Source organism: Parasteatoda tepidariorum, chromosome 4, assembly GCF_982258835.1.
Source record: "Parasteatoda tepidariorum strain Cologne lab strain chromosome 4, Ptep-v5.0, whole genome shotgun sequence".
NCBI classification, from domain to species: Eukaryota; Metazoa; Arthropoda; class Arachnida; order Araneae; family Theridiidae; genus Parasteatoda; species Parasteatoda tepidariorum.
Genome location: NC_141758.1, coordinates 31,346,951 through 31,366,345, shown reverse-complemented (window position 1 = coordinate 31,366,345; position 19,395 = coordinate 31,346,951). Strand labels below are relative to the sequence as shown.

The 19,395-nt window shown below is 30.8% G+C and overlaps 1 protein-coding gene across 3 annotated transcripts in view; it reads right to left on the bottom strand.

Moving 5' to 3' along the window:
* CngB (Cyclic nucleotide-gated ion channel subunit B) overlaps window positions 1–19,395 on the bottom strand; it is a 103,845-nt gene that overhangs the window by 33,097 nt on the left and 51,353 nt on the right. For 2 of the 3 annotated variants that reach the window (XM_087160875.1, XM_087160876.1), the window contains exons 3-4: window positions 3,073–3,220; window positions 260–378 (exon numbers count right to left, since the gene is read on the bottom strand). In XM_087160875.1, coding sequence (XP_087017001.1) covers window positions 260–378; window positions 3,073–3,220 — 267 coding nt within the window. Of the gene's footprint in view, window positions 1–259; window positions 379–3,072; window positions 3,221–17,041; window positions 17,268–19,395 lie in introns of those variants that run through there. The other variant, XM_087160877.1, reaches the window with a different exon arrangement.

The following is a 19,395-nucleotide window of genomic DNA, read 5'->3' as shown; positions in this document are numbered from 1 at the left end:
TCGTATTCTCATTGCTTACTTTCGTAAATTCCCTAATTTTACACACTCGAAACATACTTGATGTTTGTATGAAGTATTAAACCGCTGACTTATGTGACCAAAGTGCCGTAAGATAATTTTAAATGCCGTTAGGTTGCTTAACTTGGAAAAGTTTTGGAGCCCCCGCTACCTAATATTGCCATGATTATTAAAAATATGCTATTGCTATTGTCTCAATATTGCCATGATTATTAAAAATAGTATTAAATCTATTACTTACATGGTGAAGGTGTTGGTGGCTGTACTAGTTTTTCTTTAGCCTTTTCTGTTCTGTAATGGAAGGATTGAACAATATCTTGGATTCTTTTGGTTATGAAAGTGTTGCGATCTGTTTCCAGCCTGATGCATAAAATAAAGATACATGTTTATCATATTAGTAACAGTACAGAGCAATAATGATACTTTTGTTGAATAGAAGACACAAATTTGACTAAATTAAATATTTATGTATTTTTTGTTGTTGATGAATTGCTATTATGTTAACTATTTAATTTTCATCCGGAAAAAGTGGTTTCTCTGTATGTGGAAAACCTGTATGAAAAAAGTGGATATTTTCTCGCAATTTTCTTCTTTTCCAGATCTAATTATAAATAATTCTGCAATTAATATTTTAAAGTAGACATAAATATCTTGCTCCTCGCAAAAAAAAATTCTAATAATGAAATGCATGCACTTCCACTTTTTATTTTTTCTAAAGATTTTGTTTTAAAAAAATGTTAGACAGAAGTGTGTAAGCAAGAATTAAACCTTTGTAACAATGATAATATAAGTAAAAACTATCTTTAAAAATTTTGTATGTTTTCCACTTAATCCGTTTACACACCACTACGTTTATACTCCTCTCTAAAACTAAAAATTACCTTATTAACCCTTTAAAGGGCCATTTATTTCTAGTAAAGATAAAATAAAGTATTCTTGGAATTGAAATTGTTTTAAGAATAGTAATTGATATAAGAAAAAAAAAACTCATTTAATTTCGAAATGCCATTTTTTGGGTGGTAAATATATTTGACACGACCTATTAGGAACTTATGGACTTTTATTTTTCTTTATTTATAAAGGAAATTTTATAAATGCTACGAACTTCAAAAGGAATTATGTATCTTATAGCTTTTATACGTTTTTTTAAACTAACAAATGGTTACCAATTTTATTCAAACGCAATTCAAGAAAGCTGAAGTTATTAACAAATGGAAACCTAAATTAAAAGTGGTTAAAAAGTTGTGGGAAGTAAACTTCCCACGGCCTTCAAAAAGGTTAAATTAGTATCAACATTTGCTTATCTGCCATGGCGTAAAATTTTATTTCGATATTTAAAGTGGTAGTAAAATATATGCTTTCTATGTATTCCTTCCATTTATTCACTTAATTTATAATCTTTTTCACTACCACTATTTAGGAAAAAAATTAAATTTATATTGTAATATGCAAAAACTGTTGTGTAGTCCACATTAGCTTCTAAAAAATGCAGCGTGTGTTTCTGCTTAAAATCGCAATCTAAGTTCCATGCTCGATAGGATTTTAAAGTTGGCAGGTATGCATTTTGAATTTAAGAAATAATCTAAAAATCTTGATTTACACAGCTTAAATGTTATTATTAAATCAAACTGCATATTGAAGTACTGGTAGTATTAGAGGGTATGATATAGCAAAGATGCCGATTGCTCTGGATTCGGTAATATAGGTAGAAAAACGGCAGAGGTCTACAATTTTTTTTTCAAGTGGCAGACACTGAACATTATTCTTCGCCTTAGAAGAATTGTCCTTCGGAATTGTTACTCATTTCACGTTACCCAGTGGGCACCTGTAACCCAAAGTCACGGAGGCAAGCAACATGCCCAGAGCGGGATTCGAACCCGCAGCCATTGGCTTCCCAGTCAGGCTCGCTAACCGCTCGGCCACCTGGCCGACGGTCTACAAACTAAAATGTTATTATTTTCGGTTAATTAGGCAACTTTTTAAGAGGCACAACATGACTCAGTTGAATCAAAGTGACGTATTATGTAAGCCTTTAAATTAATTAGTAGCGGTGAGTAAAAACCCTATAAGTCGAACTTACTAAACCAAAATTCATACCTTAACCCTCCGCGTACGGCTCCCGCGATTTGAGAGGGGTATCTTTTTCGTCCCCCACTACGGGTCACGTGAAAATCGCGGGTGAAGAAATTTTCCCCCTGATTTCAATACGGATCCCGCCATTCCTCCGTGTACGACCATCATCCAAAACCATCATCAGATGCTTATTTTCGCTACTAGGTGGCACTAGAGGGTTCTGGAATTTCGCAAGTTATATAGAAAAATTCGTTGAAGGAAGATAGTAACGCCTACTTTTTAATATAGTAACCAGTAGAACTCACTGTGGCATCTTTGCCTAGGTTTATTGAGGCACCTGAGTCTTTAGTAGATTGATGCTTTAACGTTACATTTTATATCATACTTATAATTTTTGATATTTAGGGGTGAAAAAATTACTTAAAAATACTAAACTAAAAGTAACTTAAAAATCGCCCCGTATTTCAGGACCGGAAAGTATAAAAACTGAGCCGAACGCGGAGGGTTGACCCGTTCAAGCCGGGGTTACCCACCGGTGGGTCAAGCTAGATTGTCTCATCTTGGCAGCGCACCGGAGTAAAAACTGGTAACAATAAATTTTATTTTTTAGTTTTTTTCCGGGAATAATAAAAATCCATAACTACCAATTGTTTTTAACGGATGCAATTTTTATATTGAATTGCTTCTTCGCCGTGATAAATTTCCTTACAGTGAATTGTTATGGTTGAGAATAGATTAACTCCTCCCGAATATTATCTAATATTGAAATAGTTCTTCTACCAGTATTTTCTCTTTTCCCGTACCAGTATTTTCACTTTTCCCGGCGTGAACGTGTTAAAAGACCACCCAAAAATATTTTTCCGCTGCCGGAGCAAGTTGGTATCGTTGATACAGTCGTAACTCAGCTAAATTAAAAAAAAAAAAATTTTCTTCTTACTTTACCATGTTGCCTGTACTTAGAAGTACATAATTTATACTTACCACTGTTGTTCCTCAGGAAGGGATAATGTTTGTACTGTCTGCTGATTGATTTCATCAGTGGACATGTTGTGGCTTATATTGTGAGCGTTGGAGTGGCCAGCTGCGTTCAAGGAAGGGACAGAATTTTTCAGTATGCCTTCGGTCAGGACTAAAAGAATAAGAAATAAAATCTTAAGAGAAAAAAGTTAATAATCTAAGGTAAGTAAATATATTAAAAATAACTCTGAGGACTACTTTTCTCGTTACGTGAGATTTTAGAACGAATCGTAGATATTTTAAATTTGCAATCGGTTTCTCTCTACAAGTAACAGTTTCTATGCAATTCCAGGATTTTTAAAATGGCAAGGAAGTGTCCCCATTTCTCTGCTACGTAAGGAGTAGTAGGAAGAAGTCGAAAACACGTTTCATTTTATGATGCGATACGTTGAAGTTATATTAATGTTTATAGGTATATTACTCTTAAATGTTGTTTTCAAAAGAGCTGACCTGTGTATGTTTATGTATATAAACCCTATACATTCTTTATAAGTTTGTATATTCAGATACAAACTGTACTAAAAATATCATTTTCAACTAATTTTATATTTGAAATCCCAGCACCCAAATTAGATAAGATCAAGTACTTATATAAATGCAAAAAAAAAAAAAAAATGTTTCCCCGGTGTAATTAGTGTATGACTCTCAGAAATTTGTATTTATTATACTTACAGGTGGTAATTTATTTGTGTTATATATGTGTAATGGATTGATTTGTAGATTCAACCACTGTTGTGTTTCTTGCATAGTATTTCATAATGTGGTAAAGTTAAAATTTTCGCAATTCTGTTTAATTCTGTAACTCTTTGAAATCCTCACCATAAGATAATATAAAAATAGTTACAATTTATTTATATGTTTATATTATTCATAAATAGTGGCGGGCAAAGTCAAGTAACTCTAAGTTCACTACTGCAAAAATCTAATTTTAAAGCACAAAGTTTGTTATCAATGCAAAAAAATTGCCTCGCAAAACGGAGCAAGCGAAATAATCTTAAGCGTAAATAGTTCATTGCCGGTACGAATTTTTTTTTTAAAGTGGTTGATAAAGTACTGCATTATCTCTTCCCAATCAAAAACACTACATTTCCTCTACACAAAATAATGCTTAAACGATTATGTGGCGTAACTACCACTACAAATATCAAATACCAAGTAACTAGTATATAAAACACTTAAATTTTGTTTCGATTTTGAGATTCCTTTTGATGGATAAAGGTTAACATAATCGACTAAAATTAAGTTCCCTTAAAGGTGACCTGGAACCTGGACGTGATATGAGCTTACCAACATTGGTCATTGATCCACAATAAAATAGTTGAATTTGCTTAAAAATAAATATACTGCTCAAAAGAGGGAAAAACAAAATCCTGTAAAGTAAATAAAAGACTCCCGGCCAATAAATAAAAGTGAAGAAAAAAAATGAGGAAATAATATATATAACCAAAAATGAAGGGAAAAAAATTAATGAGCAAAAATGATATAAATAAATAAATAAAAAAACAGCATAATTAACTAGTAGTATTCATCCATAAAATTCTAGTAGGGGAGTAATGTGACGTAACTACCACTATAAATATTAAATACCAAATTACTAGTATATAATATAAGCAATCACGATTCTATGTAGAAGGTATCTTTAGATAGATGAAAGTATTTAAATATAATATGCGAGGCAAAGGGAACAAACATGGAAAACGTCTGCATATGACCATTCGCAAATAATATGCTGAAAACGAGAACTTTTTTTGAAATTTTAAAGTACTAAAGTAAAAAATCTGCCTGGTAATTTTGCAATTCCCAATAACGATTTTCTTAAGTGACAGTAAAAGGAGAATTGAAAAATTCAAGTGTTGCCAAATATATTTAACATTTTGCCAGAGATATTGTTACACAGTCACAAAGTTTGAATTGCTCAATTTTCCATTAGATAATTTCATTTCGAGTACTTGTTTTCGATTTGTAAAATAAACTTCTGAAGAACAATCAATAATGTTTTGATGACGCGAAGCAGTGCACTAGAATAAAGGGGAAGCTCAGAAATAAATGGCATTTTCAGTTAAGAATGACATTCTGCTGAGTAATGGACTTTTTATTGCAGAATCGATGGGAGTTGCGTTTGGAGTAAGATGGATGACCAGAAATTAGTTTTTATTTTCCCAAAACGTTCTGCTCCCATGAACTGTCATGGTCAATGTTAAAGAAGAAGCCAAAGATAAATCTATCCACTGGTTTCGATCGTTAGCAGAATGAATTACGAAAAAGTTATGAAATAGCTAAGCTATTATTTATTTCCAGTTTTCTTCCCTGTAACAAATAACCATTAACAGTAATTATAGAAAAAGTTTATATATAGTAGTATGGTGCACAGATAATTATTTACCTAGATAGATTAATAATGTTTTCAATGAACTTATTACTTTTGGGCATAAGGGAAAGACAGCTAGAGTGGAAATGGGGATAATGTGAAAAAATGGAATCCCCGAACAGCGGCACTTAACGATTTTTCAATATAGAGAAAGAAATATAAAGATTATTAACCCTCTGGGCGGTAAACTCGGTTTTGTGAATGGGAAAATAGTGCGCAGTCGGAAACTTTCAGCACAATTATACCTAGGGACAAAATAAGTATACATTTAAATTAGCTTTTGTTTAATTCAAACTGGAGTTTTTTTTTAAAGTTTTAATGAAAACTGCAAGATATGTTCAAAATAATTATGAGTAAATTTTTTGGAAAATTTTTAAAAATCGTCCTCACTAGCTTCCTCTCTTCTAGTTCAAAAAGCGTGTTCAACACTTGGTTTACGGACGTTTCTTATATACCTATTTCTACGAACATGCGTCACTTTGACGCATGAACGAATATATATATATAACAGCACTTACTCATACTCATACGTGCTGGTTATCTTAGCATCAGCCCCGCTAATTCATCTGAGTGGGAATAAATAATAAATCGCCAAACCTCAATTGAATGGTGAAAGTAACAGCACTTTCAGAGATGCCAACTTGCTCCGGACAGCAAATATATATTTTAAAGTGGTAGTTTATCAATTGTGATTCTTGGTTTAATAAATTCAAATTAGTAGATTTTTATCCACCACTATTTCTAAATAATTCGTAGACTTATATAATTCCCCATTTTATAATTGCAAAATTTGCCTAGCAGTTATTTACCGTTTTTTTTTAAAAATTATTTTGGCGGGTCCGGAGCAGTAGGCATCATATATTACAAGGAAAAAAAATGAAAATATGAGATATATATTTATGAAATATTCTAGTATTTTATTTTTCAATACTCGAACTAAGCAATTGAAATCTTCAAAATCTGGCACTCTGACATGAATTGACATTCTGCATTTGTTCTTTTTATTATTGCTTATCGGCAACAGTTGTTTATCGCTTGTTTCATTTGAGATAACGATATCGGATCGAAGTATTGTCGGTACATTCCTATTTATTATTGATGTGATGTTTGCATGTTTACTCAAAATTTTGTCTAAATTACGATCGCGTCAAACTGACGCATATCCGTAGAGATAGGTATACCACAAAGAGAATTTCAATATTTCAACGCTTTTGAAGAAAATATACTTCAATATATATTTACCTCGATCAATGGATAAAAGTCATTACAAGAGATAAAATAAAAATGCAAACGGGTTTTGTAATTTTCCTTATAAAATTTGAAACGCGTCAAAGTGACGCGTCTCGTAAACCTAGTGTTAAGAAAATGAACTGTGTCCATTCTCGTAACACATTGCACGCACGCAACATTTCTAATAAATATAATTCAGATTTTATCGATTAAAATTTGAAGATGAGTTAGACAAAGTTTTATTTTAACTACAACTCCATTTTAATATTTTTTCGGCTTACAATTTTAGTATTGATTACATATCTACTTTATCTTTTTTATTTGTAGTTATAACGAATGTGTGGAAATATTTTTCTACAATAGTATATGGATATATCTCTGAAAAAGAGTAATAATGTTAAAGTTTTGTCATCAATCGCATAAATGTCAAAAACGTTAATGGGTTAAATGCGCAATTTTGAATTTTGATCATTTTTAAAACATTTTTATAAAGTATTATGTGTCTAATTTCTTTAATTAGCATTTTAAGTCACATTCCTTTTTTTTTAAACACGAATTATAAATATTATGGAAAATAAAAAAAACACAAAATAATTAGAATCCCAAATTATTTGCTGCTATCAACTAAAATTATCATTAGTAACAAGATTATTATACTCTCTTACATAATATAACAGCTGCTAACTCGATAATTTTAGCTTATCACAACATTTAAAGGGATATAGGGAATAGCGAAATAACAAGACAGTAAGCGAATATTTTTAAAATTTCTCCAGCACTTTTAAAATATATAGGGATTGATTGAAATATTGGAAAGAAAATTATAAAATAATAAAAAACAACAAAATGATAATGGATCAAAATAATAGAACATTATTCTTTTTTACATAATATAACAGCTGCCAACTCGAAAGTTGTAGCTTAACACAACATTTAAAGAGGCATAGGGAATAGCGAAATGACAAGTCAGTAAGCAAATATTTTTAAAATTTCTCCAGCACTTTAAAATATATTGGGGTTGATCAGAATAATAAAAAGAAAATAATAAAATAATAAAAAACAACAAAATAATAATGGATCAAAATAATAGAACATTATTCTTTTTTACATAATATAACAGCTGCCAACTCGAAAGTTGTATCTTAACACAACATTTAAAGAGGTAGAGGGAATAGCGAAATAACAAGTCAGTAAGAAAATATTTTTAAAATTTCACCTGAACTTTGAAACATACTGAGGTTGATCAAAATAATGGAAAAACTTTTTTACTAATACTAACAAAACAATTTTTCTTTTAGCAGCCGATGCTTTGGAAAAATTTACATAATACAACCTGAAAGTTGATGCTTGAAACTTTTAGAAAAAGTGTACTTTTTAAACGTGGCAAATTTGTGTAGACCAAAATGAATGCAGGAAGTTAAAAGCTGATATTTTTCTACACCCCCATAGTTAAAAAAGTATTCTTACATAAATGCTAGACTCCTGTAGAATGATTTCAATATTCTGGTATTAAACTAGAAAGAAATTATTAATTTTCAAAACTCATTTTGGTTAATAAAACTTTGCATTGTATGCCATGAGACGTAGAATTTTTATTAATTACATTTTTCAGAGATGTCAACTTGTACTGAAGAGGAAATAAATATTTTCAAGCAGTAGTTTATTAATGCGTGATTCTTGGTTTAATATATTCAATTTATTAGGCTTTTATCTACCACTATTTCAAAATAATTCGAAGGGATATATCATTCGCCACTTTGTTGGAGTTAAATCTAACGAAGTGGCGAATTGCATATATATAGGGATATATAATTCGCCACTTTGTTGGAGTTAAACATCACCTCCTACATCAAGAAGCCTCCACGCGGTCTTTTTACAAGTAGTCCGCGCAAACTGCTCAAAAAGTGAACCAGTTGTGCGCATGAACCCAAAACCTTTTATAAAAGTAATTGAGAGATATTTATCTTATATATTTAAGAATTGAATCTGTAGTGGTTGACAAGTGAATAAGGCAAACTAATAATATTCATAAATAAAATAAATTTTTAGTCATATATTTGCTACCACTTTCTTATTTTAACTATATTCTGTATTAAATGACTCGTTCGGTAAGTGGATATCCTTCATAGTGGTCTGATCAGACTACTTATAAAAAACCGTGTGGAGGCTTTCAGTTATAGGAGGCGTTGAGTTAAATCTAACGAAGTGACGACTTGTATATATAGGGATATATGATTCGCCACTTTGTTAGAATTAAATCTTAACGTGTGCCATTTAATTGTTGCATTTCATGTAATCATTTGTCTATTATTTTTGCTTAAGTTCTCCTCACATGATGAATGGGAAAAGGGCCATTATTGGCCTCAGGAGCCCAGCTAGACTAAACAAACCAGAATAGAGTCAAATCATGCAACACCATTAAAAAACAACAACCAAAATCAGACAAATGTCTGCAAATTTTAGATGGTAGTTGTTTACCGTTTTTTTTTAATTATTATGATGAGTCCGGAGCAGTTGGCATCTCTGCTCTTTTTATTATTTTGTATTAATATAGGACAAAATAAGTGAATAATATAATATTTAGAATTTTAATAGTTTATAGTTATACAATTCATCGTAAAACACTAGTGTCTACGTTAACGGTAAAATCTTCCATAACACCACTCACTTCCAGAGATGCTAATTGCTCTGGATTCGAGAAAATATATATATATATTAATAAATTTATACCTAATAATATGTATAATAAAAATATATGTATAATAAATATATATAATAAAATGGTAGAGAACTGCAAACTATAATTTGCAGATTTTAGCTTAATTTTGCTAACATTTTACAAGGTTCAACGTTGCTGAACTGTAACAATTGATTGATTGATTGATATGAGTGGAATCTCGGTGTTAAGCGCGAAGCGCTTCTAACCGATTCATCTATACTGTTTTGGCATTTAGTCCAGAGGTCATATACAGTTCATAGTTCTAAGTTAGGATCAGATAATAAGTCCATGATGAGGTGAGGCATGAGTTGATTCAGTAGTACATCAGTTGTATGGGGAATTCCCCTGGATTAAAGTTGTGAGAAGATGCAGTACGTCTTGGTCCTTCAGCAAGTCTTTAAGTTCACTGATGAGGCTAACAAGTCTGTGGGCTGTAGAAGTAGTCGTGTCCTTGGTCGTTTTTCTCTTTCGACTGGGACGGGCCTCGCACCCAGTGAAATTTGAGGTGTGGTTTTGCATGCAGTTGCAGCATTTAGCTGGGGAGTCTCGGCTCTTTCTGCACTGGAATGAATAGTGCCCTTCGGCACAGCTGAACTGTAACAAAGTGGGGTAGGTATCTCATAAGCCTGAGAATTATTTAGAAGTAGTGGTGAGTAAAAATCCTATAAATCGAATTCTCTAAACCAAAAAACACTCATTAAAAGACTACCACTCGAAAATATTTATCCACTGTCCAGAACTAGTTGACACTTCTAAACAATATATTTTCACAACTTTACTCATTTGCAATGATTTAGATCGGAGAGAAACAGTTATTCATCGTTGAAATTTCTCAAATTTTCAAAATCAAATTATTGATAAATTTTTGAATACGCTGAAACTACTCTTTTTGGATGTTATATTTTAGTGCAAATATAATTCCGACAATCTAACAGATTTTTTTAGCAACTACTCGACCATTTAAAAAAAAAATTCCAACATATATTTTTGCTTGTAATTAGAGAGCCAGTAAAAATTATTAAAGAAACACCGGTGACCCATCTGCGTCAAACGCTTAGAAAGGACGCCATTTCTTCTAAGCACGATCTTTCAAATTTTTTTAACTGTTTTGTCATGTCAAATCTTCCAAAGCATTTGTTATTAAAAGAAAAACTATTTTCATTGAGTTAGTATAGAAGTGTTTTCATTATTTTGATAAACCACATGCAAGTAGAAGGAATTTTTTTAGAAAGATTGCAAATTGTGTTTTATTTTTATTATTTTCCTCGTGTGGCTAGTTCAGTGTGCTAAAGCAATATTTGAATTTTGAAGCTCTTCATGAATTATTTAGCAAATAAATATTTTGTTAAATTATTTTACTTGGCTCGCCTATCAGGTCAAACGATAAATAACAACAAACTCAATTTGCAAAGTTGGTAGATTTTTACTAGTTTTTTAAAAGGTTTAGCAACATGTTAAAAAAATGGGGAATTATATAAGTCTATGAATTGCTTAGAAATAGTGGTGGATAAAAATCTACTAAATTGAATTTATTAAACTAAGAATCACAATTAATAAACTACCACTTGAAAATATTTATTCGCTTTCCGGAGCAAGTTGGCATCTCTGTGTATACAAATAAAACTATTTTTGTGTGTTCTATATTGCATTAATTTCTTCAAACCATTTTAGCAACGATAATAACATAAAAAATAGTAAAAATTTATTCGAATTATGTGTTTCTAATAATCTTGGCTTCGCCGGTCCCCGGTGTCTCCCGTGGGACTACAAGTAAACTCAGTGCCGGTCACCGGTGACCCCCACGATATTCGACGCGTTAACTGACTTTAATATTTAACTGAGTATTTTAAGATGATGTTAAGTGCTAGTTAAAGGACAAGTTATTTTGTGCAAACAAACTGAAGAGATACTAAGAAAAATTAATAAATTAGCTCTAGAAATTCATAATAAAGTGTGTAACACAAAATAACAAAATGTTGAAATCAGCCTTTTCATTTCCTTGATGAAAAGCTAATTTTGTTTATTTTGTGGAATGAATTTTTTCCCCCACCAACATATAAAAGTTCTGAAAGAGAAAATATAGTAAGCTCTTTTATGACTGAATCATCTAATAAAACCAACTTAATAAAATGCTTTTGAGCTTTTATTACAAGTTCTTAGACATTTTTGCTTTTTAGAAGCTAATAGTTTTTCAGTTACTGTTGATTTATTACGCAATCAACATTAATCAACTTTTTTACGATAGATATCTGTTAGTATTGAAAGCTCATAAACTTTGGAGTTTCGAAATTGTTTAACTTAAGTATAAGAAGAGCCTAAATACGAAATAGACAAAATTGAGAGGAAAAGCTCTCAAAAAATGGGAATGAGGAAGTAGAATAATATAAGAAAAATAAATGTACATTTTTCACAAAGTTACATTTTTTACAAGGTTACACAATGTCACATTTAATAAAAGCACTCACGCAATCACCATAGCTTACAGGATGGCTAAATATAATAAATGGCAATTAAAAAACTGTCTACCAGCTGTTTACAAACAGAATACACTAGAGTAAATTTTTGTTTTGTTTGTCGCTGTTTTCCAATCTGCAATCGGTTTCTCTAGACAAGCTGCAGTTTTTGTGCAATTTAATAATATAGTCCGAACCAGGAATTTTTTAAAATTCACTCGAGGGACAACTGAGTGTCCTCACTTCTTTGCTACGTTGGGAGTGGTAAGAAGAAGGCGATAATACATTTCAGTTTATGATGCGATAAGTTAAGATAACATGTTTTTTTTAAAATTTAAAGTGTTATTTTCAAAGGAGCAGACAGGTGTACTAGTACGCAGTGACTCCAGTTACTACGCATTCTTCATAGTTATGTATTAAAAAATAAGAATTTAAAATATTTTGCTCGCCACTAAACCTTAGTAACTTAAGCATATAAAGCCATATCGATGTATGCTTAAGTTTTAATAATTTTTTTAAACCTTCGTCTGTTTCAGAAATTCTGCTTTAGTTCACTACTACTGAAAATAAATAATTCGCAACAGCGTCAAATAGCAGGACTGCCAGAACTGGAACGAAATCAGACACAAAAACGTACTTTCTCTGAATAAGCATACTTTTTAGAAGTATGGTACATATATTTTGTAAATAGTTTTTTTCTTACTCTTATTCATTTCATTGTAATTTACAATTACATTTTTGTCTAAACTCCTTGAATTTTTTTCATGGGGCTTAGAAATTAAATTTCGAAGAAATAAATTTAGAAATTATATTTGACAACTGTTTGGGTACCTGCCACCTCTCTCTCCCTTACTTATTCTTTCATTTCACAAAACGCTTATCATGTCTAACTACGGACAAATCAGTCAATGCCGCGTCACGGCAGTGCACTGAGATAGTTGTCTTATTCCATCATTCAAATGTACAGTGTACCAAAAAAAAAAAAAAAAAAAAAAACGGACAACCCTGAATAACTTTTAATCTAATCATCGGATCTTCACGCTCTAGTACTCAATCTTAATGGTTTGAGAAGGTGACTAGAGCAGACGAGAATTTAAGTTACGAAATTAGACAAAAAAGTGCACTTTCTCTGATTAAGCATACAACGGATTCGGATTTCTGACCCCCAAAATATAGTGGGTAACCACAATTTGCGAGATACAGTTTGGTGCTGAGAGCGACACAATTATGAAATTCGTTTATCTGAAAATAATTCCGTGCAAAAAATTTAGTATTTTTTAATATTTTATTTACGGGCCGGGATAGCCTGGTCGGTAGGGCGCTGGGCCCATATCCAAGAGGTCGTGGGTTTGATCCTCGCCGGCCGAAGACTCCCCGTGTAGTAAATGGTGCCTGATGCACGTTAAATCTGTCGAGTCTCAAAGTCCTCCATGTTCCCACAACAAATCAATACCTCTGGGGGTACTGATCCAGGAGTTTCCTTGTCTTCTGGATTGGTTCAAAATTACAAGGCTACGGAGTTGAACGTAAGTAGTCGTAAACCCATGAAATTGGGTCGGCTGTTCAACGACGGTTATAAAATAAAATATTTTATTTAATATATATATATATATATATATATATATATATATATATATATATATATATATATATATATATATATATATATATATATATATATATATATATATATATATATATATATATATATATATATAATAACAGGCAAACAAATTTTGATTTGTAAGGCGTATTATTTTTTACGTCATTATGTAATTTTACAAGGCAAAGTACAAAATTTGAGCGAATTTGTTGGAAGAGTTCCTGAGAAATCGAATTTTAAATATTCGAATTCCTTAAAAGTCAATTTCTCAGAAACTATTCAACCGATTCCGCTCAAATTTTGCATTTTGCCACAGGAAATTATATCCTTTATAAGACTAAAAAACTGTATACCTAAAAATTCGAAATGTTTTTGACTCATATTAAATAAAATGATAAATATTCACTAAATTTTATTTTTTGCATGGAATAATTTTTGATAAACAAACTTTATTATTAAGCGCAAAAAGTTTTCAATTCGCTTTAGAAGTTCCCGAGATATGGCGAAATACCCAAAAAGTTAAATTAACATTAAGGGGTCAAAACTAGGGATCGCTCTCCAAGCCTTAGAGAGTGAAGATCCGATCATTAGATCAAAAGTCATTCAGGTGGTCCGTTTTTTTTACCCACTGTACATTGGAATGCTGGAAATAGACAACTATCTCATTGCACAGCTACGAAGCAGCATTGTCTGATTCGTACGTAGTTAAAGACATATGATAAACGATTTGTGGAATGAAGGAATGAGTAGGGGAGGGAGAGGTGGCAGGTACCCAAATAGTTGGCAAATACGAAATTTAAGTAAAATCATCGAGTTTAGACAAAAATGTAATTACAAATTACAATGAAATGAATAAGAGTACAAAAAAAAAACAATTTGCAAAATATATGTACCATACTTTACTTACAAGTAAATTAAATTGAAACAAAAGTCCAGAATGACTTGACAAAATATATTAGAAAATTAAAAAATATCATTAAAATTATTAACTTTAAATAAAATCAGTTACGTCAAAAGAGATAAAAATCAAAATGACTTGACAAAATAAGTTAGATTATAAATTGACGTTTAGTCAATATCTCTGTTGTGGCTTGCCCGCATGCAATGTCTCAAAAAATGGAACATTGGCTTTTCAACGGGTAATTATGCACCCTCTGTTTTAGCAAATGATGGTAGACGTTTTTTACACTATTGTGTTAACGTTTCTTAGCACTGTTGAGTGATATTAAAATAACTTTTAATCCCTTCCATTATAATTTTTCCCAGTGGTATTAAAATGGAATTAAAACCTCAATTTTAAGCAAGCAAATACGCTGTATTTGAAAAAAATTAAGTTGACAACCATGATAGTAACGCATATTAATATATAGGCTTAATTTTTGTAAGAATAGTGGTGATCAAAATCATTTAAAAATTAAATTTATAAAAGAAAAAATAGTATATATTTAATACCACTTTAAATATGAAAATAAAATCTCCCGCAAAATGCGGGAGAGTTTGCAGGTATGTAATTGTAGGCCGGAATTATTTCAACTATGCAAACAATTTAAATCTTGGGGGAAATCAGTTAATTTATGTATTACATGCTTGTTGAAATTAGTTACTCGTAGTCGAAATCCTTACTAATTAGCTTTGTTAAACGTAGTTAACATTAATGTTAGAATTTTAAAAATTAAAATAAAATCTACCGCAGAAATCAGGATGTTCAATAGTTTTGAATGTAACGTTCATGGCAGGAAGAAAAAAAAAATAATTTTTTTTTTCGTGCAAAAATCTCCCTTTCCTTATTTGGAATTTTATTGTATTTTTACGTGTTAAAATCAAACTAAAAAATGGCTCCTGCATGAAAAAATGGTAACCTATGTGAAAAAATGGTAGCACAACAGAGATGCCAACTGCTCCGCTTTGTTCAAAAGTTTTTTATAAAATGCTAAACATAAACTCGCTGAAATTTTGTTGATTTTGTCGACATTCTAAAAGACTAATTATGACATGACCGGAACAGAATGTTGTTTTATATAAATTTCCGAGTTACATACATGACTTTGTTCCCCAATATAACTCCAGTATCATTTATCGTGATGTGAAAACTTCAAAACTGATTTTATACAAATAATTGAAAGTTAGCTTAATGAAATTTTAAGCAGTCTTGAGAAAAGTTACCATACTTACAGGTTATGGGTACCCTCTATTTGGTGAGGTATACTAGTGGGTGCCTTGAGTTAGAAGAGGTTGAAAGTATTAGCTTCATCACCTAAAATTTTGCAAACTTTGGTTTTTACCATGCTATCATTTTATAATATCTTTTGCAGGAAGCAGGTCTGTTAGCATTTCTGTTAGTTACTCAGTTTCCATTCAAGTTCTCTACCACCTTTTTCATAAAGGCATTTTATCACATGAAATTTATTTACATTCACATGATATTTATGCATTATAAAAGATGGATTTCCACTCTTTCTTGCTCCGAAACAATTTGCTGTTATCTACCACTTAAGAGTTGAAAAATCATTGTGTTTTGATTTTAAATTCAAATATCAGTATACATAGTAGAGATGCCACTTTGCTCCGCATTGTGAAAAAGTATTTTCTAGAGGTAAAAAAATATAAGTTATTTTTACTTTCATTTTAAATAGTTTTTCCGCTGCTACGTATCACAAATTTGAAGTATTATATGAAATGTAACTACGAGTATATTGCATTCATCTCGCGGTTACAGTTTTAAAGAGTAGACGTAAATATGCTTAATCTACAAGTTTCGCTATTTAATTTGCTAAAAATTTATTAAAACTATTACAGAAAGCGGAGCAGCTGTTCATAGTAGATTGATCTAGAAAATGCGAATAATGAAAACTTGTGCTACAGTTTGGTTTTCTTCAAACCGTGCCTATTAAAGGATGCTTAGCGAAAACGAATAACATTATTCAATTATCTACAACTGTCTAAATATTTATTTAGTTAAAGATTTTTTTTTAAAAAAAAGGTACTGATAAATTTAAAAAAAATGCAGATGTTGTTAAAAAAGTTCAGGTCAGTGTTCAAGAATTTTGTTGTTTTAAAAATAACAACAAATATATACAGCTGACATCGGCATAAAGTTATCACACAGAAATTAAAATTTTACTGACATGAATTTTTATTTGACACAAAAATTTTTTTAAAAATGTATGCATGAAAACAAATGAGTTCTCTTGTGCTCTCTATGATAATATAAACTTTATACAACAATAACATTTAAGATTTTCTCAGAAAAGCTGACACAAATTATTTTAATATCAGAAAGTATCGAATTTTAAGGAGCAACAAAATCAAAGGGTCAAACTGAAATCGGGCTTTGACCTTTCGTCATTGTTACAACACTTTTAAAATTAAGTTGAATGAAATAAAAATACAAAAAGAATAATCGAACAATACTCATCGCTGAATGAAGATAGTGACATCTAAGAAGAAAAAAAATTACAAGTTAAATTAATTATTACACTTGTAATTTTTAATTCTCTTAAAATTCACAAATTCAATTTTAAGAATAAAAATTGCAAACGATTGTAAAAAAAAAATCTTACGTAAATGTTTCAGGAGGTAAGAACTGATGGAGTGGACACTTTGCACGCAGGTGGACACAGAGTGACCAATCATGCAGATCATGTCGGTAAGGGGAAAGAAATGTAAATAAGCTGTGGCTAATTTTTTTTCTTTCACTTCTCAGTCTCCGTTACAAACTCTAGGGATCTCTTTCCGATGTTGCTCTAGCCATCTTGTGTTCTTCCGCCAAGAATCGATCGTCTGAGTGAGGCGGCGAACAGATTAAATGTTGTTCCGCTGGTAAAGGAGAGAAGTAGTCCGGTTTGGATTTTAGGGGGAACATCTTTAAAAGCGCGATTCCTTAGATTATTTTGGCGAGAAAAAGGAATGTGAATATGGTAATTAAGTGAAAAAAGTGGTCGGTATTTCCGGCATGATAAATAACGTAATAACACAGAACGTAAAATGATAAGGAGGTAAATTTTAACTGGATAAGACAGGCAATAATACTTAACCATACATTTTTTAAGTTATAATAGATTTTCTTACTAAGATAAAATGAAATATGATTTTCATACTTGAAGGTACATTATAAAGGTTATAAATTAAATACATGCTAGGATTAACTTTTCCATTAAAATCAAATATACTTAAGTATTAAACTGCAGGTCATTTTTTAGTTACAATTTACTCTTTATTTTAAGGAAAAAAAGTTAGAAATAAATAGTAATAAGTTTTGAAGACTTAAGATATAAGACTGAGCAAAAGTAGGTAATTTCGAAGAAAATTACGAATTATTTTTTATTGTCTATATTTGAAATTTTGTTCATTAGCTTTTTAAATATCTATAAAGTTTTGTTCTCCGTTCTTTAGAATCGAAGTGATAGTTGTTTTTCCGCATGCTGTCCGTCGTAACAGAATAGCAATTACATACTTTAAATGGATTTTCAGATAAACGTTGATTTTGAGACAATTTTTGCATGCTAACACACACAACAAAAAAAGTTTATCATAGAATTCTTTGAAACTTCATGTGTAGATTTTGTATAGTGTAAGCCATGTTTTGAACTAAAATCTAAGTGTGAATTTATTATTTTTGATCACTTTTTTAGCAAGAATGTTCAGAATTTAACTTTAAAAAATCAATATTGTGCAATGTACTTGATCCTATTTCCCCATACATTTGAAAGTTTTTTTTAAAATGTGTTCAAAACGCACGTAACCACATTATTTATCTAAAACAAATGATTTAGATATTTAGACATTACAATTTGGTGTAGAGCTGTTTGCATGCTATAAAAGTGTTTTGCTCAAATTTGAATATAATTTTTAAAAAGTATTTTATAAATTTGTAAAGTTTACTTAAAATATCCAATTTTTGGAGCTCTGCTTAGAAATAATAGAATTATATTTTAATTAACCGGTTAACGCCCAGCGTCATACATATAGGACAGTTCCTTTTTTCAAAGACATTCATTGTGGTGGGAAGTACTTTTTAAGCAGGAGCAAGTACTTTTTGATCTATCAATGACTTTTTGAATGCCTTAACAGTCGAAAAACCAATTAATTTCGATAATATATTACACCACTTTCTCCATAAAACCACTTTTTGTATCATTTCAATATATAAAATCGGGACAAAACGGGTTCAGATTGTTTGAAAAAATGTGTTAAACCCTGTCTCAGATACCTTAACATTTTGCACTCCGATGTTGCCTCTGCGGTTTCATCATTAGTCACCACTCTAAAATTAAAAATTTTTATAACTTAACCCCTTGGATAGTAAGGCTCCTATACTATCAGAGCTGACCTGTCAAGCAATATTGGAGCAAAGAAATTCGCAAGTTAACGTTATGTTAGTATTAGTTATGTTATGCCAAGTGCTGTGGACACGCCAAAATAATTTAATAAACGGTAAGCAACTACGAAGTAATTGCAAATCGTTGACAGTATTCGCTTGCTTTTAAAAATGTAAAGCATGTAATAAATACTAGAAAGTTGTGAATTATATAAGCCTACGCATTGCTTAGAAATAGTGGTGGATTAAAATCTACTAAATCGAGCTTATTAAACCAAGAATTACAATTAATAAACTACCACTTGAAAATATTTATTCGCTGTGCTTATGTTAGCTCTTTGCTCCAACAACAAATGATAAGTCGGCCTGTCTAATTCAGGGGCTCTAGACAGGTGATTCTGAAAAGCATTCGTACAAAATCAGAATCAGGATGCAATTAAATAAAAAACGGTAACTTAAATGTAGTCGTTGCTGATTTGACAGACTTACTTTGCTTTTACTTTAATTATTGTCAGTTTAATCATATATATAATCAATGTTAATTCAAAGTATGACTGAATAGTTTCATTTTGAACAAAGTAATGGTGAAATAAATAA